Source organism: Pantherophis guttatus, chromosome 15 (genome assembly GCF_059756535.1).
Source record: "Pantherophis guttatus breed Tessera chromosome 15, ASM5975653v1, whole genome shotgun sequence".
NCBI classification, from domain to species: domain Eukaryota; kingdom Metazoa; phylum Chordata; class Lepidosauria; order Squamata; family Colubridae; genus Pantherophis; species Pantherophis guttatus.
This window is the reverse complement of record NC_142077.1, coordinates 20,068,494-20,095,834: the sequence shown is the minus strand read 5'-3', so window position 1 is coordinate 20,095,834 and position 27,341 is coordinate 20,068,494. Positions and strand designations below refer to the sequence as shown.

At 46.2% G+C, this 27,341-nt stretch overlaps 2 protein-coding genes across 4 annotated transcripts; one reads left to right on the top strand and one right to left on the bottom strand.

Moving 5' to 3' along the window:
• Positions 1-389: 389 nt before the first annotated feature.
• LOC148112063 (uncharacterized) lies at positions 390-9,471 on the bottom strand. 3 transcript variants are annotated; one of them, XR_015730038.1, is made up of 4 exons: positions 2,677-9,471; positions 1,830-2,486; positions 1,184-1,513; positions 390-1,108 (listed from the first exon to the last, which is right to left on the bottom strand). XR_015730038.1 is itself a non-coding variant. In XM_087879226.1 (4 exons), exons 2-4 carry the CDS (start codon positions 2,291-2,293, stop codon positions 1,479-1,481), a joined length of 330 nt encoding a protein of 109 aa, XP_087735352.1. In that variant the 5' UTR covers positions 2,294-2,486; positions 2,677-9,471; the 3' UTR covers positions 1,325-1,478. The 3 variants fall into 3 exon arrangements, 1 of the variants encoding a protein (XP_087735352.1); XR_015730037.1 differs by lacking the exon at positions 390-1,108 and having other exon boundaries at positions 1,325-1,513; positions 1,830-2,116; positions 2,208-2,486; XM_087879226.1 differs by lacking the exon at positions 390-1,108 and having other exon boundaries at positions 1,325-1,515; positions 1,830-2,036; positions 2,208-2,486.
• Positions 9,471-27,341, top strand: LOC148112062 (vomeronasal type-2 receptor 26-like). Its single transcript, XM_087879222.1, has 6 exons — positions 9,471-10,017; positions 10,440-10,728; positions 20,805-21,608; positions 24,109-24,321; positions 24,899-25,025; positions 25,853-27,341. Exons 1-6 carry the CDS (start codon positions 9,788-9,790, stop codon positions 26,761-26,763), a joined length of 2,574 nt encoding a protein of 857 aa, XP_087735348.1. The 5' UTR covers positions 9,471-9,787; the 3' UTR covers positions 26,764-27,341.

Genomic DNA, 27,341 nt, shown 5'->3' with positions numbered 1-27,341 from the left:
CTGCCCTCTGGAGCTCTGGAGAATAATTTGACCCCGTCTTCTTTGTGGCAGCCTCCCAGATATTGAAATACTGCTATCACATCACCCCTAATTCTTCTTTTCTTCAGACTAGCCAGACCCAAAACCTGCAGCTGTTCTTCCTGTGGTTCAGTCTCCAGGCCTAAACAGGGACACTGTGAGGATCTGCCTTCTAAGTTGCGTTTCTCAGCTTTCTCATAACTTTCAACCTTGCTAAATGAATGGTCATAAGTCAAGGACTGCCTGTATTGCAGGCATTCAGAGAATCATAGAATGTAAGCTTTGAAAGGCATCTTCATGGTCATCTAGTCCAACCCCATCCCCCATGCAGGAACCCAATGCTACAAACCCACCATTTACATAGACGGATCTCTCATTCTTGCATTTTAATGGGCTTTTCTTTATTTTTATCAGGGAGTTGATGAGAATGATTCAGAGCCAAATCTGATGTCTGACGTGACCTGGAAGGAGAGTCCTATCCAGCTCCATTGGGACCTCAAAGGCCTGAGGAACAGCAGCCAAAAAGGCAAGAGGAGAAGCCATTTCCGTGTTCGATGGGAGGAAAAAGGAAGAGGAGATCCCTCACTTTCCATCAAAGGATCCCCTCGGAAGGAAGATCACCTCAATTCATGGAGTGTGGATCTCCACCATAGACGTCTGTCGATCTTGAATGGCTTGAACAGATGCTTCCCTCCATTTCTGCACATTTCAATGAGGTGTTTCTGCTCCTTTTTCTTGGAGAAGAATTATGGATACATCCAGCCAACCCCTCTGGAGGCTCCAGGACCTTCCTTTGGAAGGTTGACCAGGGATGCCAGAAGAGTCTTCCTGCCAGGGAGTCTCTGGATGGCTGAGAAGAAGCCTCTGTGGGGCTTTCTTGGCTTTGAGATTCTCCCCAGAAGCTTTCAGCCATTCCTTCTCCGGTTTATACGGCAGCATCAAAGGTTTCACGTCTTCAAGAGTTTCTCTCTTGTCTTCCATTGTTCTAATGTCTGCCCTTGTGTTTCTTTTGGACTCTGTACTATTAAGTGGTACCAGCTGGTCTCTGTACATCACTCACCTGCAGAGGTTCTTCCTCAGTTCTTTCTCTCTAGAAAAATCACAAGGTTAGAGATAAATTTGGACCAACAATGAAAATCAGGGATGCTGTCAGAAAATTTCTCACCTCCTCTGTTTCTCCTCCAGCTCCTTGCAGAGTCCTGCATTGTCTTCCACAGGCTGGAAATTCTCCTTCAGGAGCTCCTCATAGTAGACCTAGCTTTATACATGTAGGACTAAAAGGTGTCAGGAGCCAGACATTCATGAGTTTTCCCCTTCTTTTGGAACTTTATTTTACAAAATTAGGGATGTTTGTAGTACAATAGATGTTTCAATCCATTTTGGGATTCCTCGGGAGCTTTTCCAAGTTCTTCAAGTCCTCCTCCTGGTCCTCTCCTTCCCCATGGGATGTTCCAGCCCCTTCAGCATGGCGGTTGGTGAGCGATGGAGTCTCTGGCTCTGGAAGAATGAGAAGGGGAGATTTAGTAGTAAGGGTTCCAATGTGGCCTCCCCATTCTAATTTTCATCTATTCCTCCATCTCTTATAGGGTAGATTCTTCATCCTGGAATCCTAATGTTATTTTATGTAGGCTGATGAAAAAAATTAACTTTTGAATTTAAATAGAGGAAATGGGTGGATTTGTCATCAATCCCTGCGTCCATTTCATGATTCCAGGAGTGGCTGGATGAGATCTCATTTCTTTCTAAGCTGCTTCAAGGAATCCTGGTCCTCTCCCTCCCTCAGTCAGGGCTGCTATCTCCATATTTCTCACCTTCTCAGCCTCTCCCTGAAATTCTGCAGGATTGTTGCCTTCTCCTCGCTCAAATTCTGGTTCTTCAATCTGAGTTCTTTTATTTCATCTTTTAGCTCCACTCGTTCCTCAACCATCTCCTCAAACATTTTTGAATTCCTGATTTCAGAAGAAGATTCCAGAAGATTTGTTCTGGAGCTCCCAGTGTTTGGGGCCTCCTGCTGCACACTTGTGAAGTGATAAGACAAGAATGCAGACATGAGCCACTGTTGGACACTCCGGTCATTCAAGTCTGGTCAGTTCCAGGACTAATGAAATAACAACAATGACAATAATGATGATAATAACAATGACAACTGTATTGATAACTGAAAAATAACAAGAAAAAGCAATAACAACCTATGGAAGTTGAGCGAGGAGACCACGTTCTTCTGTTGTCCTGCACTTTTCAGGGATGGCTGGATGTGGCTGAGACAGAGAATCATTTCTCCTTGGTGAGGAGGAAGGGGCGAGGAGGGAAAGGAGGGGGAGGGGGAGGAAGAGGGGGAGGGGAGGAGGAGGCTCCCTGTACTTGAAGCTCCTGGCAGATGTTTCTGGCCATCTTGGGATCCTCAGCAGATTTTCCAAGTCCTCCTCCTGATGTTTCAGCCCCTTCAGCATGGTGGTCGGTCTCTGCCTCTGGAAGAAAGAGAAAGGGAGATTTTGTCGTAAGTGGTCAAATGTGGCCTCCCCATTCTAATTTTCCTCTATCCCTCCATCCCTTATAGAGTAGGTTCTTCACCCTGGAATCATGGTTCAACCAAGCGGCTTCAAGGAATCCTGGTCCTCTCCCTCCCTCAGCCAGGGCTGCTGCCTACCTGCTTCTCACCTCCTCAGCCTCTCCCTGAAATTCCGCAGGATTGTTGCCTTCTGCTCGCTCAACTTCCAGTTCTTGATTTTAAGGTCTTTTATTTCTTCTTTAAGTTGGACTCTTTCTTTTACCATTTCTTCAAACATTTTTGAATTCCTGTAAATGATGAAAAGCAGAAATTAGCCCTCTCATGATAGATGATAGGTGATACTAAATATTTCTCACCTGTCCAGTTGTTCCTTCAGTCTTTTGTTTTCCGTGAGGAGCTCCTGTTTCTCCCCAGCTTGCTGCAGAACTCTACAGAGGAAGCTTTTATATTCCTTTCTTTCTCGTTCTACCTCTTCCTCCAACGCATCGATTCATGGAAGCAAGGAAGGAAGGATTCCCTTCTAAATATTTCTCACCTCTCCAGCTGTTCTTGGAGAGTTTTAATCTCCGTGAGGAGCTCCCTTTTCTCCCCAGCTTGCTGCAGAACTCTGCAGAGGAAGCTTTTATATTCCTTTCTTTCTTGTTCTACCTCTTCCTCCAACGCATCGATTCATGGAAGCAAGGAAGGAAGGATTCCCTTCTAAATATTTCTCACCTCTCCAGCTGTTCTTGGAGAGTTTTAATCTCCGTGAGGAGCTCCCTTTTCTCCCCAGCGTGCTGCAGAACTCTGCAGAGGAGGCTCTTGTACTCCTCTTTCTCAAATGCCAGCTGTTGTTCCAAAGTTTCGATTCTGTAAGAGACGAAGACAAGAGCAAAATTAGCCCCCTCAGGTTTTCACCCCAACCATCCAACCTCCTTGAAATTAAGACTCCCTAAAAATACCTGGCCCTTTCTCACCTCCTCTGCCTCTCCTCCAGCTCCCTGCAGCTAGCCTCTCCGGGTTAAAAGAAAAGGTTATTTGTTATGGGAGAGAATTGATCTCTCAGCCTGATTCCTTCACTTAATAAAATGATCATTTGTCGTACTTAGTAATGGGCACTCAAAACATTCCCCAGAAGATTTAGACTGCTTACCTGAGGGGGACAGGGGGGCGGAGTGATGGACCGCTGAGAGGGATGCCCTTGCTGGATTGGGAGCAACTGGCCAGCCCGTGAAGTCTTCTGCTGAAAAGCCATGGAGATCATAAGGAAGTTGGGCCTGAGCACAGGGAAAACCCTCAAGCCCAGTTAATCCCCCTCACCCAAAAGAGCCATGTTTACTTTCATGGTTTATGTCCTATATATTGGTTGTAACTATATAGTACATATGTCCATGTGTCTCCAGAGGCCAAAGTCCAGCTGCTCTTCTGGTACCACTGGGAAAAAATAGACTTTAAAAACACAAACTTATTGTCATTCATTTTTACACCAGCAGCTTTATCTGGGCTCTTTATTCCCAAATCTTAGGTGCCAGCTGATATTTCTGGCATCTAATCTCTTCACACTTGCTGCTAAACTTAAGTAGATAATAACTCTGTCTTTTTAATTGTCTCCTACCTCTGTTTCTCCGGTGGAGTTTCTTATTGATTCTGTAAAAGAAATTTCCAGCCATTTCTGCAGTGTAGCAATTTAAAATAAGCCAGGACAGCCCAGCCAACATCTTATAACATGTGCTGAGAAAGCTGCCATATTATAATAATGATTGGCACCTAGAAGGGAAAGTCCTAGCATGAACATTTTCATTCAGAAAATCCAAAGATAGTGAAAGGGAAACAATAATAAGGATATAATAAATAATACTAGAATATGATATACTGGTATACTAGATTCTGTACCATTAGGTTCCTGTAATACATATAGGCCTTTGTATTTGTATCATACATATTATTCCTTTCTATTTGTATCTCCTGTTACAAACATATTGTTATTAGGCCTCTGTAATGTATCTGGTATTTGTCAAACGTATGTCCCTGCCATTTGACCTGAACTCATATCAATCTATCTAAAAGCATTGTACATATCTCAGTTGAAACTACAGCCATCAACAGGGATAATTTATACCTCAGCCCTAGTTTATGTTTGATCTGAATAAACTCCTGCTTTCCAGAGCCAGGGGGCCAATTGAGTAAACAAAGGAATGCTCAAGGATGACTAATTGGGAAGTTTCTATTCCCCCTTGCAGGGCAACAAGGAATACACAAACCTAAGTTAGGAGGCCAGAATTGGGTACTAAGCTGACGTCTCTGAGGGTGTAAAAGGAGCCATACCTTCCCCAAGGTGTGGCTAACTCCTCGCATGCATTGTATCTATATGTTCTGGATATAGTTCCACCCAGTATTTTGGTTTTGGCCATAAATAAAATCTGTTTTTTTGCAAGCCTCATCTCTCTCTCTCTTTGGCATTCTGGTGACTCAAGTGTATTTTGGGACCTTACATTTCTGGCGCCCGAACAGGGACTTGAAGGCAAAGTTTCTTCAAGGTGGCTGCATTCAGCTTCCCACAAACTGAGCCGCTTTGAGGCTTGGTGGCCTTCATTAAAGGCAGACGGAAGAAACCAGCTTGGACCAGTACCGAAGTCAAGAGCGCTCCAGTGACTTTGATCTGGTCATTTGCTGGCAGGTTCCAATTCTGCCTGTCCTGAACGCCTAACAAAGAGGCTTGCACTGTGGGGGATTATGGAACTGAGCTCTTCTGGGTGAGTAGAATTTTTTTTTTCTCTTGGGAAGGGGAGTGTTGCTTTGTGAGTGTGTGAATGAGACGAGGGAAATTCCTCAGAGGTTTGCCCTCGAAGCGATGTGCGGAGATCCAATCTGCGTTTCTGATTATCCGAGAGGAGATCAGCCAGAGACGATCGCTTTGAAAGGAGTGTGACTGTTGGAATAAGAATCTGTAGTGCAGGAGAGGGCTCTGACCAAACTTCGGACCCGCAGGGGAGGTCTGGGAAATCTCTTAGGGAAAAAGAGAGGGTTTGGTTAGGCTTCGCACCGATAGAACGGTGTGGGAAATCTCCTCAGGAAGAAAGAGAGTCTAGTCAGGCTTCGAGCTGACAGAAAGGAATCCCCTGGGAAAAATGGGCAACCATGCTGGTAGCCTGTTTGGAACAAATAACTAGTAACAAGAATTGGGCCGTGTTCTCCATTTGGCTATGTTATCCCACTGGAACACATTACAAACAAGTTGTGAAAAAACAAAACAAAAAATAGTATTAAAAAAAATGAATGAAAAAATGTTGTGGCAGTAAAAGTTGTCTGTAAAAAGAAAAGTGGAGTTCAAACTTGCTCATGAGAGCCGTGGCTAAATGCAAATGATGTGTATACCTCTTATACATCTTGATCTTTAAAATGGGCCAGCGATTACTGGGAGATCCAAGTTAGAATGAGAACACACAGAACACCCCCAGGGCAGAGGCACGTAGTAACAATCTAGTGCCTAAAGAGAGATCTATGGGTGGCAAAGAAATATTGCAGTGTTATAAAGATCTTGATAATTTACCATTCTCAAAAGAGCCAGAGAAGTCTGAAAGAACTAAGAAGAAAGAAGAAATTGTTTATTGTTCTTCCCACCTGGGTTTTAGCAGGTAATAAAAAATGTAAAACCTGCCTAAATGGGAAGATTGATATAATTTGACTTGATCAATTTGGTGTGATTTCTGTTACAAAATTCCTGGATATGCATCTATAATAATAGCATGTAGAATTGATTGTGATATATCTGGCCAGCCTGCAAATTAAGTAAACATCTCGGCTTGGAGCTGTGGGAAACAGAAAGTAGTTAGGGCCCACAATCATATTTATGATTTAAACTGCTCTCTGAGTTTCCCCACTGCTTTAAGAATAAGTTATAGGTTGCCCAAGGAAATAAAATTTAAAAAAAAACAACAACCTCCACAGGTCTGGAAATGTTTGGTGGTATATGTGTGTATGTGTATGTGTGTAATCATTTCCAAACTTGCAGGAAGGATGAGACCCTCTAACAACAGCAGACAAAAAGTTATTTAGAAAATGGAGCTAATTGGCTTGTGAAAAAGCTCCCTGAAATAATTATGATTGGTTTGCATGGAGGAAGCATTAAATGAAATTTTTGTATGTGAAATTGGTTTATACAAAAAGTCTGATTGCAGTACAAATGTGAATGGGTGTGTGTGAGATGTCCCGAAGCTCATAAGGAGTGATAAGGCGAAGTGATCCTGAGACCTGTGAATGCCTGGGTGTTGAGGATGTGGGAGATAAATTTGTGGAAAATGTCTGTGAGGCTAGAGAGAAATGCAGAGGGTTGTTTTGTTGAAAGGATGCTGAGAGGCGAAAGGAGGTGAGAATTCTATGTAGTTTAAACATTTTTCTCCCTGTATTTTCCCTTTCCCCCATCATTCTTTTACACAAGGACAGCCCCCCCACTCCCTTGGAGGAGCGAGAGAAGCAGGGAGATGGAGGGGCGGCTCTACATAGAATGGGAGGGGCTCCTAAGGGTCCCAGATATTGCAAGGGTTGGAGAATGGGGGGGGAGTCCCAGTCCTCTGAGGATTGGGGTGTGTGTGCAGGGGTGAAAGGGGGGCTGCGGGTTTTTGTTCTTTTCACCATTTTTTTCCCTCTCTGCTGAACAAGCCTGAGAAAGGCAGGGTAAAGGGTGATATCTGATACCTGCCTTTACAGTTGCATTGTGTTTGGCTCTGAATACAATTTTGATTTTCTTTTTCCTTCTGGACATTTTTGAGGTTTCAAATACTTACATACCCAATTATATTTCAGAGTATTGACTCAAAATACCTCATTTAGATTGTTTGTTTTATTTTTGAAGCTGCTTTTCTTACTCTTTTATGTCTCTATGTCTGCGTGCATTTTGCATACTTAGCAGACAAGGTGCTCTATCCTATGGCATGTTTGTTTGTTTATTTGTTTGTTTGTTTGCTTGCTTGTTTGTTTGTTAGCAGCACAAGTTGCTGCCCTTTTAGGAATTGTTACAGAGATGAGTTAGAAATTACAATATGTAGTAAGGGAGAGTCAGTGGCATTTTTGTCTAAAATGTTAGATCCTGCCTGTTAAGGTTTTCCAGTTTGTGTTCAAGCAGTGGCAGCTATGGCAGTGTTAGTGAAGGAAAGCAGAAAGTTGACTTTTGGAGGAGCCCTAGTGCCCCTCCTCAAGTGAGGGTGATCTTGATGAGAGTATGCTTGTTTTTGTTTGAATCCAGCTCAGTTTACGAGGAGATTTAGAAGGACGATCAGATATTGGTGCTGAGAAGGGGTTAATTTGTTTATAGATGGGAAGAGAAAGTGGTAGCAGGTAAGAGAAGACATTTAGGTAAGTTGGTTTGCACAGGCTTGTGAAATCAAGCTTTGAATTTCTTTGAAGCTTGAGGCGCTACTTGGAAGCCAGGATGGCAGCGGCAGAAAGAACTGAATGTTTAGTGTTAGGTGAGAACTAGTTAAAGAAAATGTGAGCAGTAGAAAGAGAAGGGAGGGCTACTTTAGCGTGAGACCATTTCAATGCATTTGAGTTGATTTCATTAGACTAACTTAAGTGGGGAGACTTAGATATTTATTGGTGATAGTGGATCACTTGACTGGATGGGTAGAGGCTTATCCAGCCATGAGAGCCACTCAGCAGTAGTCACCAAAATTAACAGATAATACCTAAATATGGGACAGTAGAAGCTATAGACAGCAACCAAGAGACTCATTTTACTGCAAAAGTGCTTCAATTAATAATGGAGGCAGTGGGAATGTCATGTTCCATGGAATGCAAAATCATCTCTGCTGTGAACCAAATCTTTACCCTTGCCTTGCCAAATGATGTTTGGATTACCACGCTTGGACAGAATGGGGGAAATTCCACACTAGGGAACTAAAGACATGTTCGTAAAGAACTGTATACGTGGCCTCTCTTCTTCTTCATCTTACCTCAGAATCAAAGGACTCCTGGCTCAAACCCTACCTCTCGATTTTGCCGTTCATAAGTTCCAGCCTGGTGATTGGGTCCTGATAAAACCTGACGTGAGGACAAACTTAGCCAAGCCTGGGACAGGTCCTACCAAGTCCTGCTGACTACTGAAACCTAAAGACAAAGGGTGGACCACTACACCTGTGTAAAAGGACCAGTGAAAGAACTTAAAGAGTGGCAAGTGATTCCTGAAGAAGACCTGCTGAGAATAAACTTTTCCAAAAACTGGTGTGGTCATTGTGGTATGAATGGGTTTTGTTTGTGATTTTTCTTGTTGCAGGAGTAGCCACTTTTTGGACTTTCCAGCCTGAGTGGTGGCCTCTTTTATTCCATCTGGAGCATGCCAATTAAGAGTTATCATGTAGTCACATGATTCCCGCGATGGAAAGCATTCCATCATTTAAATAAAAAGTGTGGAATGAAGGGAAACAATAATAAGGATATAATAAATAATACTAGAATATGATATACTGGTATACTAGATTCTGTAACCATTAGGTTCTCTCTCTCTCTCTCTCTCTCTCTCTCTCTCTCTCTCTCTCTCTCTCTCTCTCTCTCTCTCTCTCTCTCTCTGGATGTGATTTATTTAACTCTGCAAAGTTTGAAAAACTAGTTGTTCACTAAGGTTGATTTTGTTCTTGGAGTCTGGCCACACTATTGCATCAGCCCTTTTGTGTGGTGCTCTTGAGTATTAGCTTTCAAAATAAAGTTCCAACTCAGCTGGCAGCTATTTCAGGTCTGTGACATGCTCCGGCATTAACTGGCCCCCAGAGTTTTGTCTTTCATCACTATGCAAATAAATATCAGGTTTATTTGTTTTTTCAGCCACAGGTGCCGTGTATTCCCTCCGGGGCCACTTTCAAGCATGGACCTCCCAAACCTCTCAATTCTACATGACTGATTTAATTTCATCTCTGCCCCTGTTATTATGAATGACATGGGGATTATTTCCCTTTCATTTCCCTCTAGAGAATTTCCCAACAATCTTTGACTGCAAGAACTAGCTGAATTATCCAGGGATCCCTCCTGAGAGGGAGAATTATGGTAAAAGTTTCAGCTCTGCTCTTTGGCCGAATCCTCCAGGGGAGACTTTGGGCAGAGAAATATGGAGTTTAGGGACAGGCAGAGTCTGTGCTCTTGAATGTACGTCTCTCTCCTTTCCAGATGAAGCTGAGTGTTTCTCTGTATTTGAATCAGGAAAGACACCTCAGATTCCACCTTGTGAGAGTCCTTTGATTCTTCTAATTCTTCTTTAGAAACAGGAAAGGGATTCATTGATTCACACCATGAATGATGGACCTCCTGCTTCTGCTTCTGCTGCTGCTTTTGTCCCATCCAGTCTCTGGGAAGCTGAGAATGAAATGCCCGCTGAGTTCAGAGAACCAGGATGGAAAACAACCACAGAGCTTTTACAGCCCAGGAGACCATTTCATTGGTATAGTCCTCACTGGAAGTGAAAGATTGCATAGAAAGTTGCTTTTCAACATGGCTCCTTCTCTTCAGTTTGTTTTCCATGATTTGTAAGTCATTCAGTCATCCATCCATTCTAACCCTCTCCTTCTTTTCAGTTTTTTATTTTTCATTTCTTCCTATATTGGGGAATATGTCTAATTTCCTGAATGATTTTGATTTCCATGGCTTCTCTCTTTTGTCTGATTTTGTGAAAGAGACTCAAATCCAAAAATGGATCTGAAAAAAGCTGAAAGGGCTGCAGATTATTTTCCTTTCTCACTTCAATCCTTAATTTATCACTTGAATAATGAATTTAAAGTAGTGGTGAAATCAGTTGTAGTTGCCATACCACAGCCATTCCCATATTTGTGTAACTGATCATTGCTTTTGGATCAATGTTGGCTTAAGGCTCAATAGACTTCTGGAGGATTATATATTAAAATCAGTATTTATTGTTGCTTTTGATTATAATAACATGTTTTAACAATAGGAGTCTTCATTGGTTTTCATATGGCTTACGGTTCATTTTCAACATTCAACTGGCCAACAAGAATTCCCATCTCTTGCACAATCTCACACTTGGCTACAACATCCATGACAACCATTTGAGCCCTTTCCACACTTCAGATGCCTTGCTGGACATTCTCTCCACTGGAGAAGCCAATGTCCCCAACTACGGCTGTGGAAGGAAGGAGAACCTTCTGGCTCTTCTTGATGCAGCTGACAGGGACATCTCCATCCAGATGTCAACATTAGGAGGCACCTACAAAGTCCCACAGGTTTGTGTGTGTGTTTCTCCTTCTGGTAAAGTGAGGGGTGGGTGGTGGTGGGTGAACAATAGATGTAATCATGTCTTCTTCATGGAATTCAAGAGCTGCATATTATTTTCTCCATATTATCAAAAATGTCAATATTTTACCCCATTATGTTCATCTTGAGATTCATCATAAAAGGCCTGAAATACAAGCAATACATTCCCTGGAGAAGACATTCTACCAATTATTTAACCGATCAAAAAGTATCCTTGGTTGTTGGGGCCCCTATTAGCATCTTCATTTTCACAGATAAATGATGCCTGCCCTATCCACTGAGATTGAAGTTGGCAATAGTAGCATTTTACCTATCTAAAAAAATGGAATAAAAATTATAGGCCAAATAGACTAGCAGATATTGTGGTTAAAATTTATGCCATGATCCTCTTAGTTAAACTTGAGAAAAAATGCATTCCTTGCAGAAGAACCAGAAGATTTTAGGTAGAATTAAAAGCTATATAGATTTTATAAGGAATAATGCACAAGTTAACAATCTAATATTGGCAACAAATTTGTCTTGAAATGTCTAATCTATATCAGTGAGGTAAAACAAGTTTTGCTGCTTTCTAGATGTTAGTGCAACATTTGACTCAATAAACAGAGAAATATGATGGAGAAAATGTTTTGCCCTCAAAATGGAGCTTAGACTGTTGGCCCTGATCCAAGCCCTTGTTTGAGAGGGAGGTTTGGACTCAATGGAGCCAAGAGAAGAAGGATCCATGCTTACTGTTAGATCGGCACAGGGAAAAGAGACGCGACTCAGCTATAGTCCGATCAGCACTTTATTTCAATAGGAAAACGAACTGCCGGCTGAGCTGCCGAGCCTCCTTTTATGCGGCTCCGGCAAGCCAGCCGGCCAATGACAGCTATTTAAAATTCCCACCAGTGGAATCAGCCAATCCCCCGGCAGATGTCCTTATAAGGACATAACACCCCTCCCCTCCTAGTTCTTAGTCAGTCAATCCGTGGCCGACATAGGTCACGTAATCGCGCAGGTAGGCGGGGCGGCTAATAGTCCTACCTGACCTGTGCGGCTCAGTTCTTTCATCGACGCTGCTCCGAACGAGTTGGCCTTCTGCTCTCTCCTGTCCCTGCGGTGGAACATCCCGGGACTCGGCCGTTGAGTGTGCGGGGCCTCGCCTAGCGCCTCCGGCTGGAGTGGAGGAATCGTTCTGCGGTCAGTGAGGTCCCTCTTCCTGGCCGGGATGACGGATGCTCGGTTCCTGGCGTTCGCCTCTCGCTCAGACTGGACAGCTGAATCGCGGTAGGACCCTTGGCTCTTTTCCCTTTTCTTTGCCTCTTGTTCTGGGTCTCTCGCTGTCGGCGGTGGCGGAACATCCCCATGGATGTGCTCCCGCTTGTAGTTGTGGTTGTTGTTGGCCGGTCCCACTGGGGTGGGGTTGGCCTACCTTGTCGGGGTTGGGTAGGCCTCCCCCGATGGGGTAGTGTCGGTCTCCCTTGCCGGGGTGGTGGATGCCTACCCCGCTGGGTCGGTGTAGGCTTGCCATGTTGGGTTGTCGTCAGTCTACCCCGTCATGATGGTGGGAGTCCCTTTTGCTGGGGAATCGCCAGTCAGTGTTGTTGGTGAGATGATGGCCCATCGTGTTGGGTTGGTGCCGGTCTACCTCGTCTGCCTCGCTGGGGTGGAGGCGGCCTGCCGTGCCAGGTTGGTGCCAGCCTGCCCCGTCGGGGTGGGGCAGGTCTACCTCCTCAGGGTGTTGTAGGCCTACCTCATCGGGGTGTTGCAGGCCTACCTCATTGGGGTGGCACAGGTCTACCTCATCGGGGTGGTTTCCCTTGACTTCCCTCCACCTTTTCCGGAGCTGGTCAATGTGCCGTCTGCAGGTTCGTCCATCGTCCAGCTCCACTTCGGCAGGCCCTGGAAGTTTAGCGCAAACACCACGTCTCTGCTTCTGAAACTCCGTGGTGGCTGTGAGTTGTTTGCTTTGCTTTGCGGGTTGTATTGGGGGTGAAGCCGATCTAGCGGAGATCGCAGCCATCATGGCGATGAGGCCGGAGGATTTTCTGGATGACCGGGCTCGGGTGACATTTGTTATCAGCTCCCTCTCTGGCACTGCCGCCCGATGGGCCACGTCCCTGTTGCTGCAAAATAGCCCCTTGCTCCTGGACTATCAGGGCTTTTTGCAACACCTGCGCACCATGTTTGAAGACCCCCTCTGGGTGCAGACAGCAGCGAGGCACATCAAGAACCTCCGCCAAGGCAAGCGCCCCCTGCAGGACTATATTGCGGAGTTCCGACTGCTAGGCCAGGATTCAGCTTGGAATGAGGCGGCGCTGATGGATGCCTTCCAGGACGGCCTCTCCGACGAGATGCAGGATGAGCTGGTTCGTGTGGAGGCGCCTGCAACGGCGACAGCCCTGTCGGGCTCTTCCAGAACCACCGACAGCGTCGGCACCCCCGCGTTTCGCACCGACAGCACCCAGGACCGCACCGCGTTTTGTGGCGATGGCTGAGGAGCCCATGGAGCTCGGAGCAGCCAGACCACAACTGACGGCCCAGGAGCGGATGCGGAGACGCCAAGGGGGGTTGTGCCTCTACTTCTTCCAGACTTCCATAGAGTTCCTCGGGCACATCATCACCCCCGAGGGCATCGCGATGGACCCGCGCAAGGTGGAGGCCTTGCGCAGTTGGGAACCCCCGTGTCGGGTGAAGGACGTTCAGAGTCTGTTGGGATTCGCCAACTACTATCGGACCTTCATCTCGGGCTTTGCCACCCTGACCTTGCCGTTGACCCAGCTCCTTCGGAAGAAGGTCCCGTTCCAGTGGGGGCCCCCGCAGCAGCAGGCCTTCGAGGTCCTCAAGCAGGCCTTCGTCACGGAGCCGGTCCTGAGGCACCCCAATCCACACCGTCCGTTCGTGGTTGAGACGGACGCGTCCAACGTGGCGATTGGGGCGGTGCTGCTACAGGCTCTGGTGGATGGCGGCATTCTTTTTCCCTGCGCTTACTACTCCCGGAAACTCAATCCTTCCGAGCGCAACTACACCATCTGGGAAAAGGAGTTGCTGGCTATCAAGGCCGCGTTCGAGGCTTGGCGACATCACCTCAAGGGGGCCCGACACCAGGTGGAGGTTCGGACGGATCATCGGAACCTGGAGCACCTCATCACGGCCAGGAAGTTGAACAGGCGGCAGATCCGGTGGTCGTTGTTTTTCACCCGGTTCAACTTCCACGTCACGTACGTTCTGAGCAACCTCAACCAGAGGGCGGACATGCTATCCCGTAAGCCGGAATACTTTTGCCCCAAGGACTCCCTTCCCCCCCGGACAGTGCTGCCAGCGGACTCCTTGGCCACGGTCCAGGAACCGGTGGACCTGCGGGCTCAGGTGCTGGAAGCGCAGCGACGGGACGACTGGTCGCAGCAGCGGAGAGCGGACGTCGGCCCCGCGTCCCCATGGACCGTGGAGGAGGGCTTGCTCAGGCACCGGGGTCGGCTGTACGTGCCCATGAGTCCGCTCCGAGCCCTCGTCATGAACCAGTGCCATGACAACCCCACGGCGGTGTCAGGTTTCGGTGCTATCTTGAATAAACTTCATTCTCAAACGCAAACTCTAATGAATCACTTTTATTTTAAGAATAGCTGAGTCCGACATTCCTGATTTCATTTTGCAGCCAAACTGGCCCCTCCTTCCAACCCCCTCCTCTTCTGCTCTCCAACCCCAATGTCCCATTGGCCATCATGCAGATCCATTTCTACCTCCCAGCACGTTCTTTTCACAGGAATGTAGCCCCCATCCTCGTCTCCCAGGAAACACTATCTGTACATACAAAACTAGGTAAAAGTTCATCTTGTTATGTCAGCGCTGGAAGAGAGCCTAATTTGGAAAGCTGACAGGCGGGGCACTTCGGCTTCTTTAAGACTTTGAACTTAGTGACGCGGACTTTTTGGTGGCCTCGGGTATGGCACGACGTGCACGCCTACGTGATGTCCTGTGTGACGTGCCGACAGGCCAAAGCCGCGTCCGGCCCCCCTCCTGGACTCCTCCAGCCGCTGCCGACACCAGAGAGATCGTGGGGAGCCATCTCCATGGACTTCCTGACTGACCTGCCCGTCCGCTACATTCACGACCGTCCTTGTGGTGGTGGATGCGCTCACGAAGATGGCACATTTCATCCCGTGCCGCAGCCTGCCCTCGGCCCGCACCACGGCTTGCCTGTTCCTGCAGCACATCTTCCGCCTCCACGGCCTGCCGGATCGGGTGGTTTCGGACCGTGGGGCCCGGTTCACGGCCCGCTTCTGGAAAAGCCTGATGGCCGCGCTGGAGGTGCAGGTGTGCCTGTTGTCGTCGCACCATCCGGAGACTGACGGGGGCACGGAGAAGGTCATCGGCATACTGGAGCAGTACCTCCGCTGTTTTGTCAACCAGATCAGGACAACTGGGCCAAGTACCTTCCCCTGGCGGAGTTTGCCTTTAACAACTCCCAACACACCTCCACCCAGATGACCCCGTTCCATGCCAATGTCGGATACCATCCACGGCTTTTCCCATTGATCATCATGGACTCCCCTGTTCCCGAGACCCGGGACTTCCTCTCGGAGCTGCAGGCGGTGCAGCAACTGGTGCGGCGGCAGCTGATCCGGGCAAAAGAGGATTATAAACGGTTCGCCGATCGCGCCCGCCGGGCGACGCCACCACTGGAAGTAGGAGATCGGGTGTGGCTGTCCACGAAACACCTCCCCACGGACCGGCCAGTGAGGAAACTGGCCCACCGCTTTATCGGTCTCTTCTCTATCAAGGCGGTCATCAACCTGGTGGCCTACCGGTTGACTCTACCCCGCTCCATGCAGCTCCACCCCGTTTTTCATTGGTCCCTCCTGGTCCCTGAGGCCCCGCGAGCCATCTCCGCCGCCCGACGACGCCTGCCCCCCCCAGCTGCAGCCGACGAGGACGACGCCTCGACGTACGAGGTGGACAGTATCCGGGACTCCCGTTGGCTGAAGGGGCGCTTCCAATACCTCATCGCCTGGAAGGGGTACAGGGCTGAGGATTTCACCTGGGTGGACGCGTCTGCCATTCAGGCCCCTGACCTGGTGCGGGCTTTCCACGAACAGTTCCTGTCCCGACCCCATCCCGACCGTCAGACCCAGGGGAAGGGCCCTGCGGTGGGGGATAGTGTTGTGGCCCCGCCCTCTGAGCCTATCCCATCGGAGGAAGAAAGCTCTGAGCATGAGGAAAAGGACTCAGCCAGGCCTCCCTCTCCAGGCCCCTCCCCTCTGGCACTGTCTCAGGTGCTGGCCGAGGGAGAGGAGATTAGCAAGGAGACAGGTGTCTCGGATGAGAGTGAAGGAGAGACATCATTCCTGGACGCACGCCTCCGAAGGCGTGATAAACGATTGCAGTAGCTCAGGAGGCGTGCTAGAGATTAGAACTGAGTCACTGGACCACACCCCAGAGACTATATAATAGAGGGTGGTGGCCAGTGATCCTTGTGACGAACAAAAATAAACCTTGGATAGTCACTAAAGCATCGTCCGAAACTGCGGAGAGGAATATTATTTTCTGTTGGACTCTTGTACGCTGAGTATATTATCTTTCTGTTTCTGTGGAAATAAAAGCATTTGGCAGACGGTGTGTATATTGCTGCCAAGTTAAATAAAGACCTGGGTGTGTGCCAAGTGCTTCCTTAACCCTCGGCTGGCTGTGTTTGTGTGTGTGTGTGGACGGGGACAGAACATCTTGCTTGCAGCAGTTCGAGGTGTCTTTTGGATAGCTGCAGCTTGAGCTTCTTCAGCTGCCCCCCAGTCTATGATCGAGTAAGGCGATCCCGAGTCGATTTCCATGGGGCATGGTGTCCTTTCCACGTGAACGGGTCACGTGGAACTTGTTGGATCCCTTGGCAGCGGCATGCGCTATAGTGATCTGATGGACCCCTCTGCTCTTTACGTGGCTCTCTCCGTCTCGCCGGGGGTATTGGGACCGTTTGGATGACCTCTGGTATTCGCGGTCCATGGTCCTGGGAGCCTCTGAGACTGGTTCTGCCGCTCTGCATGCCTCAGCGATGTGGCCCTTTCTCCTGCAGCGCCTGCAGGTCGCATCCCGCCAGTGACATCTGGCACGTGGATGGTCCCCGTTGCAGCTGGCGCAGCATTCCTCCCGGCCACCATCTTGAGGCTTTTTCTGCCTTTGGGGTCTTGTGACCTTATGGACAGCCATTTCAAATTCAGAGTCAGACCCAGTGGTGGTCTCGTCTGAAGATTGTTGGGGATCCCTGTGGATCTTGTCGATCCCCTTGGATCTCCGCATCACGGCTACTGCTCTGTCAGAAGATTCGGCGGCTGTAGCTTCTTCGATCACATCTTTTAAGGACACTTTCTTCCGGCTGAGGAGTTTCTTTTGGACTGTGCTGTCCCTCATTCCGAAGACAATTAGGTCCCTTAGCTGGACATCCACATTCTCGAACTCGCAGCTGGCCGCGATTTTCCGGAGCGCCAATATGAAGTCCTTGACTGATTCCCCATCGTGCTGGTTCCGCTGATGGAAGTCGAACCAGTTGGCTAACGGGGTGCTTGATGGAGCGTAATGTTCCTGAAGGACTTCTTGTAGCTCAGACCATGGCATCAGCTCGATGTCTCTCGGTGTCACGAGGTCCATGGCCATTTCCAGGACCCCTGAGCCACAGTGAGCCAGGAAGAGAGCTCTCTTCCTGTTGTCGTCCAGATCGGTGAATCCGCTGCCCGCCAGGAATTGTCTGAATCGGACCATGAAGGACTTCCATTTCTCCTGGTTTGGCTCGAACGGAGCCAGCGAGATCTGTGGTCTGGACATGGTTCTGTGACTCAGCTTTGGCGATTCCGCTTCAGTGATTCAGCTCTTTTTCTGGGTGGTGGTGGCGATCGTGCCCGCTGATCTGCTGTCGGTTCTTTCCTCGTCCTTCGTCGCCAGTGTTAGATCAGCGCAGGGAAAAGAGACGTGACTCAGCTATAGTCCGATCAGCACTTTCTTTCAATAGGAAAACGAACTGCCGGGTGAGCCTCCTTTTATGTGGCTCCAGCAAGTCAGCCGGCCAATGACAGCTATTTAAAGTTCCTGCCAGTGAAATCAGCCAATCCCCCGGCGGATGTCCTTATAAGATCATAACACTTACCAAGGAGGAAGGGAAGGAGTGCATATTTAAACCCTTCTTATTCAGTGTAAATATGAATGACTTACCAGGAATAATGAAGGATAAAAAAACCCAGATCATTAATAAATCTTATTTTATTTTTTGACAAAAATGATTAAATTAGTGGACCAATGAAATGCAGGGCACGTAGTATACAGTACTTGGATTTCAGAAAGGCTTTGACAGAGAAACCACAACCTATTTCTCAGGAAATTAAAAATATGTGGGATAGACGGCATCACCCCCCAGATGGAGTCAGCCTGTGGTCCTCAATGGAACTACGTCTGCATGGAGGGAAACAAGCAGTGGGGGACCCCAAGGTTCCATTTTAGGCCCAGTTCTCTTCAACATCTTCATCAATGATTTGGATGAGAGGAGAAATGGAGAAATCATCAAATTTGAAGACAACACTAAAGTGGCAGGAATAGCCAACGTACCAGAAGATAGACTGATGATCCAGATGGATCTAGATAGACTTGAACCCTGGGCCTATCTAACAAACTGTAATTCATTGTAGAGAAAAGTAAGGTTTCATACTTAGGCTAGAAGAACCAAATGTCCACTTACAGATGAGGTGAAACCTGGCTCCATAGCAGTAACTGTGAGAGGGATCTTGGAGTCCCAGTAGACAATCACCTAAATATGAGCCAGCAATCTGTGGCAGCAGCCCAAAAAGCTAATTCAGTCCTAGGTTGCATTAACAGAGGGATAAAATCAAGAATACATATGAAGTATTGGTACCGCTTTATAATGCTTGGCAAGACCACACTTGGAATAGTGCATCCAGCTTTGGCCACCATATTATAAAAAAGATGTAGAGACTCTGGAAAGAGTGCAGAAAAGATTATTAAAGGCCTGGAGATTAAAACTTATGAGAAACAGTTGCAGGAATTGGGTATATCTAGTCTAGTGAAAAGGACGAGGGGTGACATATAGCAATGTACCAATATTTGGGAGGCTGCCACAGAGAAGAGGAGGTCCACCTATTTTCCAAAGTACTAGAAGGCAAGACAAGAAACCAAAGAGAGAAACTAATCAAGGAGAGAAACAACCTAGAACTAAGGAGAAATTTCCTAATGGTGAGGAATGGAACGTCTCCCCTTCAGAAATTGTGGGTGGTCCATCACTGGAGGCTTTTAAGAAGAGACTGGAGAGCCACTTGTCTGGAATAGTATAGATAGATACAGATTAAGAGAGTTGGAAGGGACCTTGTAGGTCATCTAGTCCAAGCAGACCCTACACCATTTCTGGCAGGTGACGGTCCAGTCTCTTCTTGAAAGCTTCCAATGATGAAGCTCCCACAACTTCTGAAGGCAACTTTATCTCTTTATTTCCAGGTTGAATCTCTCAGTTTCCATCCATTATTCCTTGTCCGGCCTTTGGGTGCTTTGGAAAATAGCTTGACCCCCTCCTCTCTGTGGCAGCCCCTCAAATACTGGAAGACTGCTATCATGTCTCCCCTGGTCCTTCTCTTCACTAGACCAGCCATGCCCAGTTCCTGCAACCGTTCATTGTATGTTTTAGCCTCCAGTCCTCTAATCCTCTTGGTTGCTCTTCTCTGCACTTTTTCTAGAGTCTCAACTTCTTCTTTATAGTGTGGTGACCAAAACTGGATGCAGGATTCTAGGTGTGGTCTTACTAAGGCTTTATAGGGTAGTATTAGTACCTCTCTTGATCTTGATTGTATCCCTCTGTTAATGAAATTTAGGATTGCATTGTCTTTTTTGGCTGCCACTGCACACTCTTGACTCATATTTTATTGGTTGTCCACCAAGAGTCCAGGAACCTCTCACAGTTACTGCTATTATGCCTGGTTTTCTGCTTGAACAGGGGGTTGGACTGGAAGACCTCCAAGGTCCCTTCCAACCTTTTTATTTTGTTATACGTTCTGTTCTAGGTACACATGTTTAGCCTGCTAAATTCCTTTTGGAATACACTGATTTATACAGATAATGTGATTTTATCATACTTACACATTGGATTGTATAGACTTGGATTTTTTTTGTCTTAATAATTATCTGATAATTTATAAAGCAAGTTCAAAAGTTATGGTCTTTGTGAAATGACATCATAGCCATGGATGGTCAGCCATTAGAGCAAGTAACACCTTTCCTTACCTGGGGTTGTTTTCTCTGAGCCTGAATCTTGGCTCCCTCATCCTCAAAGGAGCTCAGTTAGAGAAAGGGCAGGAGTGAAAGTGGTGCTTAAATGAAAACCTCTTAGCTCTCCAGCTTCCTCAGCCCCAATGATTAAAGTATCTGAGGCCCAGTTTTCCCCCATGTTCTTCCATCAATCTGATGTTTGGGGCTCCAGAGAGAAACCACCAGCAGAACCAACCCAATCTCAGCCTCTGAGGAGGATCTTGGGGTGGGTAAAAGGACTCCAGCTGCTGCCCTCAGAGCTGATTTGGGAATTTACCCAATTTCTGTTTTGTCTAAATTCAGAAAATATGTGTATTATTGGCATGAAATTTAATCTATGGAAACTGACAGGCTCTGAAAATTGTGGCTGTTGGAACAGACAAAACTTCAATTAGAGACCAAACTTGGATTAAGCAACTGACAAATCTTTGAGGTCTGCCTGTTTCTTGTATAACTGGAGAAAGAAGTTAAAAAATTTCCTCCAGAAAGAATCTGGGATATAGAAGCAAAAAAAGATGCAGCAATTAAAAGATGCACCTCGAAAATTATAATAGGCCCTTTATTGGAATAGAATACTCCAGTTGGCATTTGCATGTGTTAATATAATTGTGATAAATTATACAATCTTGCTAATAGTCTGTCTTTAATATTTTAAACAATGTCTGATTAACAAACTATTCTAATACATTCATGAGAACCAGGTTGGATTTATTAAAATCTAATATTTTGGACTTGATCTGACCTCAGATATAACACAACTTTCTTCATTGTTTTTTAGATCAGTCATACAATTGTTTCAAAGGCTCTGAGTGATAAAAGGAAATTCCCCTTTTTCCACCGGATGAATCCCAAAGAAGGAATCCAGTACCCAGCAATTGTCCCCCTGCTCCTCCATTTCAGATGGACCCTGATTGGCCTCTTTGCTTCAGACACAGAAAATGGAGAGAATTTCATGAGGATTTTTCCTCCTATGCTTGTCAGGAGTGGAATTTGTGTGGTTATATCACAACTGTTCTCAACAACTGGATATACAGCATCCCTCAGGGATTCCCTCTCTAAGTGGAGACAAGTCAACGTCTTTGTTCACTTCATACAATTTGACTCCATTTGGGAGAGAATTCTTCCTTTCCATTTAACGTTTATGCGTCTCCCAGGACCCATTGAAGGGAAAGTCTGGATCCTCACAAATTTTATAGGGTATAAAATAAACAAGCATAGAAAGCGCAGACTTCTCAAATACATCCATAGTATTTTGAACTTTAGTCATCTGGCAAAAGAAAGGCCAATTGATTCTGCCTTTGAACCCCTTTTCTTTGTGGAAGAAAAGTTTCAAGATCCTTATTTCCGCTGTTCTCTTTCAAACATCGTCTTTTCTGTCAAAGGCCGCAGAAGATGCACCCAGGAAGCCCCACTGGAGACCCAGGAGAAAAGGAACAGGATCCGGGCCCCAAATCACTATCTATGTTACAGTATCATTCAGACTCTGGCCCAGGCCTTGAATGCCGCTTATTCCTCCAGATCGAGGAGGAGAAGGAAGGAGGGAGAAAAGACTTTGGGGTCTCCAAGGCTGCAGCCGTGGCAGGTATGGGGGTCCCGATATGGATGCATTAATCTTAGATCCTTTGGAGGAGGAATCCAGAGGAGAAGGAGGGGAACCAACTCAACAGATCTGTCCAATTCAATTACTCAGGGAATAATGGTTCCAAAGAGTAGATACCATGGCATTTTGATATTACAAACTGCTCATTTGAAAATGCCGTATTCTTTTTTAAATAAAATTCCTGTATTTGTGGGTTTGTGATGAGCATGGTGGAATTTCCCCTTTGTTCTGTCCCCATTGCAGGTGGGTCTGTGTGCAGCTCAACAGGCAGCTAAACCCCCTCTTCTCCTCCAGTGAAAGGGAGCCTGGGGTGGATCTGGGTGTTTCATTGGGAGAAAAGGGCAGGGAGAAACTGAGGAAATGCAAAGAGTGAGAGTCAAATATAAATAGGAGATAGGCAGCATTAACTATCAGCCAACAAAGAAGCAGCTGGAACCTCTCCAGCGATGCTCCGTGTGAGGGACGGAGGCCTCTGGATGACCATGTGTCTCGGTCAAACCGGCTGCTTCCGTCTCCTCCAAAGGCTGAGAGAAAAGGGAGTCTGGCTTCAGACCATACAGTTAGGCTTATCTGCCCCCGGCCACTAGGTGGGGCTAGAGCAACAACTGCACAATAGATACATGTTGTGGCATGGCAACCTTTATCAATTTGGAGGAGACCCTGAGACCATCTAGCCCAACCCCTCCTCTCTGCAGGAATCCCAGTTAAAGCTTCTCTGACTGATGGCTGCTCAGTCTCTGCATATAATCCATGAAGAGGAGACTGAACTTCTCTGCTTCACTGGCTCAGCTCTAAAACAGCAAATTCTCCTCCAAGTGTGGTGCCTGCGAGGGGACCTGGTCCTTGAGTTGGGGTCTCCCCAAACCAGAATGGTCACTTCCTGATACTTCCTGAAATGATGGCTGCATTTGCCTTCTTTACATGAACATCTTCCTGCTGACTCAGATTCTGTTTCCAGTTACCGTATTTTTCAGAGTATAAAATGCACCTTTTCCCCACTAAAAGGGGGTGAAAATTTAGATGGGTCTTATACACCAAATATAGCCCTGCCCACCCACTGGCCCCCACCCTTTGCCCTCTGCCTCCTTGCAAGCAAACAGCAAGAAAAAACAGCTCTTTTCAGCTTCAGCACAGCCTAATTAGCACAAGTTGATTGGATCGGCCTCCCAATTCTCAGCTGATTTGCTCTCAGTTGTTTTGCGCAGGGCTCTGCTACGTTACTGCAAAGAGGTAAATTGCTGGGCAGATTTTTTTCTCCTTGTGCTAATCAAGCTATGCTGAAAACGAAAATGAAAATAAAGCAGGCTGTTTGCTGTTTGCTGCAATGAGGCAAAATTGCTCAGAGGCAGAGGGAGATTTCTTTGTCTTCTTTTCCTCACCAAAAAAGGTAGGTGCATCTTATACTCTGCTGCATCTCTCTTGAACCCTTGGCCTGAATGGCCACCCCCAGGGATCTGAAGGGGCTTCCCTGCTCTATTTTGTGGGCCTTTAGATACCATGAATCAAGTTTTGGCCTTTTTGATCTTTGTTTTCTCATCATTTATGCCCAGTTGATTGTAATTACAGTGCTGGAGAAGGGCTCGCAAGGCTCTTTTCAGGCCCTCTGGTGTCCTGGAGAGGATCACAGGGGCATCTGCATAGAGCAGGAGGGCGATGCTTCGGTCACCTATTTTTTTGGGTGGGGGGGTTATTTGGTTTGTTCAGCCATTTTACCATGCTGGTTATGTAAAAGTTGAAAAGCAGGGGGGCCAAAATGCCCCCGTTTAACCCCCTTTTGAGTTTTAACTGACTTCGAGAGGGACCCCTGCATATCACACCTCACCTTGAGGGATGTCTTAGTATGTGGGGCATGTAATAGATGAAGAAGCCTGTGGTCAATTGAGGCAGCTTCCAGCTTCTCCCATAGCTTAGTCCTGGGAACCATATCAAAGGCTGCCTTGAGATCTATGAAGCAGGCGTAGAATGATGCAGGTCTATTTGATATGTATTTTTCCATCAGTTGATGAAGAACTAAGCCCTGATCGGTAGTGCCTCTCCCCTCTCTAAGCCCGGCTCCCTCTTCAGCGATCAAATTCTCCAGAGCCAGCCACTCTCCATCTGGAGGTGTTTTCCATCAGAATGACCAGGGAGAAGATTAGCCTGACAACTTTCTTCTTGATCAACCCATGCTTTCTGGGAATCAACCTCTTGTTTTCAAAGAGTTTGTGAATCATCTTTTTCTTTCTCTGTTCATTTTATTTGTCATCTGCTCTAGAATGTTCCCTATAATTGACCAATTGTGTCAATTATATTTTCTCTCTATTTTGTCAGTATATGATGGACAAATTTTTCTCAAACATTTTCATTCACTTCTGAAGATAATGGCAGCATTTGTAACCTATTTAACCATATTTGGAGATTAGACAATAGTGGAAGAAAGATTCAATGTGGGATAAGAAATAAAGTTTTCTGTTTTTCAAATTCTTGGATGTTCCCATTCTAGTTTCATCCCTTTCTGGAGAAGAATGAATTTTGGAATATTTCTGATAGCAAACTGTACTTGGACCAAAATGGAGAGATAACAGCAGATCTGGGCATCAGAATCTTCTTGGTTCTCCCCAAGGAGGATGTCAAGGAAGAGTTTCTGGTGTATTCTCAAAGACAGAGACTTTTTATCAAAAAAGGTGCTCTTTCACGGCTAAAGTTGCTCAATAAGGTGAGAGAAATTTTGGTGTCTTTTCTCTGTTTTCCAAAGCCTGAGGTCCCATTTCAAGTGGGCAAAGCCTAGAGTCTCCAGAGTGGTTGGCCTCCCATGCCAGGTGGTGTCATCTCATGGAAGCTCTTCAACAGACGGGACCTAAGTGGAGTGGCTTTGCCATGTTTTATGGAAACCTTTCAAGATCTTACTGGTCAGAGGTTTCTTTCTCCATCACAGTTTAATTTCATATTAAAAAACCTAATAGAATAAAATTTCCTAAATCTTTTACAGTAAACTTTGTTATCAGTTTTATTAAAAATATATCATCATACTTAGAAAGAATCAATTCCATGTGTCTAGACTTTAGTAAATAGAAAATTATTTTATTGTAATGTTAAATTCCGAAAGCAAAAGGAACTAAATGAAGAATCTGCCAGTTGTTTTACCTCCTGCATCTGTTTAGGAGTAGTCAGAGGTTTCCTATTTACCCCAGTGAAGACCAGAGGCTACTTGTCTCCATCCATTTCTCCCTCCATTTTCCATGGACGGAGAGTCCTAACACCTTTTCCTTGGCATTCTTTGTTTTTCTGATTAGTCCCTGCCTCAGTCCAAATGTGTGGAAAGTTGCCATCCTGGATTTGTCAAGAGGGCTCGAGAAGGAGAGCCAGTTTGCTGCTACGACTGCGTTCCTTGTCCAGAGGGGACTTTCTCCATTCAGGAAGGTGGTTCATGCAGAGGAAAATGGGAGGCTTTATGGAATTCGACCCAAATTAAAAGACAGATTGAAGCTCACCTGGTTTTTTATTTTTAACCTGCACAATTTCTTATCTAAATGGAAGTAAATCAAAAAGACTTTGAAGGAGGAGCTGGGAAAGAGATGGGAGGAGGGGGTGGCAGAGTGGGCAAGCTTTACTAACAGCAGAGGAAATATCTCTTCTGCTTTTCATTTTGGATATGTGCTGCTAAATTCATCTTTCTAGGAACATTTGAGTTCTTTGAAAATTGATGAATTGTTATACGTCCACCTTCTGAAAGGCCTTCAGAAGTTCTGGGAGCTTCATTACTGGAAGCTTTCGAGAGGAGACTGGACTGCCATTTGTCAGAAATGGTGTAGGGTCTCTGCTTAGGCAGGGAGGAGTGGACTAGATGACCTATAAGGTCCCCTCCAACTCTGTTAATCTGTAATCTGTATATTGGATCCTCCCCTTGAGGATCACTGAGAAGGTGTCACTGGTCCATAATGTGGTGCTGTGGATAGTTATGGGGGGAACTCATTACACAAATATTCTGCCAGTCATGTAGATCAATCAATCAATCAATCAATCAATCAATCAGAACAGAGCTGGAAAGGAGCTTGGAGGTCATTTAGTCCTACTCCCTTCTCAAGCAGGAGACCTTATGCCATTTCAAAGGAGTGACTGGTCAATGAAATTGTTAAGAAATACTACTTGGAAAATGCCTGGGGTATCAGCTGTTATCCAAAGAAGGTATTTTCTGTAAGATAAAAGGACAGAATATTAAAGAAATATTGCTTTTTTTGCTTTCTCAGATACCAAAAAATGCACCAAGTGCCCAGATTATAAATACCCAAATAAGGACCGAGTTCAATGCACCCCCAAAGTTATAACCTTCCTGTCTTATGAAGAACATCTGGGCATCATCCTGGTCTCTTTTGCCCTACTCTTGTTCTTAATCACAGGCCTTGTTTTAATCATCTTCATTAAATACCGAGAAACTCCCATTGTCAAAGCCAACAACTGGGACCTCTCCTACATCCTCCTGGTCTCCCTCCTGCTTTGCTTCTTGTCTCCTTCTCTCTTCATTGGTCAACCAAGGAAAGCCACCTGCCTTCTCCGACAGACAGTCTTCAGCCTCATCTTCTCAGTTGCCATTTCTTCTCTCTTGGCCAAAACCATCACGGTGGTGCTGGCCTTCCTGGCCACAAAACCAGGAAACCGGGTGAAGAGATGGTTGGGGAAGAGCTTGGCCAATTCCATCATCCTTTCTTGTTCTGCTGCCCAAATTATCATCTGCTCCATCTGGCTGGGAGTTTCTGCTCCCTTCCCTGACTCTGACCTCCCCTCCCAGCCTGGAGAGATCATCCTGCAATGCAACAAAGGGGCCGTTGTCATGTTCTACGTCACCCTCAGCTACATGGGCTTCCTGGCTGCCATCTGCTTCACGGTGGCTTTCCAGGCCAGGAACCTGCCTGGCGCCTTCAACGAAGCCAAGCTGATCACCTTCAGCATGCTGGTCTTCTGCAGTGTCTGGGTGACTTTTGTGCCCACCTACCTGAGCACCAAAGGGAAATCCATGGTGGCTGTGCAGGTCTTCTCCATCCTGGCCTCCAGTGCTGGTCTGCTGGGCTGCATCTTCATCCCCAAGTGCTACATTATCCTTCTGAGGCCAGACCTCAACACAAAGGAGCATCTTACGGGCAGAACAAATGTAAAAACATGAGATATAACACCATTATGATATTGGAAGAATTGTTAACGGTTCTTTTATTTGAAAGGAGATATGAATTCTTTCCATTTTGATAGTATGCAGGAAAAGAAAATCATTTCTATATGTTTCAAATGAATGACTGGAATTCTTCTAGCTCTCTTCCCTTTCAGCTCAATAAAGAGAACTCTGTAAGAGTCATTCAGAGAAATTTTCTGTTCTGCAACAACTATTGAATGTGACACCTTATAAAAAATAATTTGGGCACTTATTCCTACAGCTAAAAGTGTGAGACAGAGAGAGTGAGCAGGAAAAGAGGCCAGGAGGAAGCTGTGGGAACAGCCTGGTTGCCTGATCCTCTCCGTGAAAATGCCGGAATGATGTGAAATGCTATGTTTGACTGGCTCTCAGCTGGGGAGGGAAATCTTCATCTCTCTTATATAATTCTTTCTTGATTTCCTCATAAAAACCTCCTTTGCAGAAAGTGTTCAGCAGAAGAGCTTCTGGGATTTCAGTTTGGGATTGGTTTGGGGGTTTTTTTTGTATGTGCTTCACACCAAAATAATAAATAAATATTAAACTATATTAAGAAA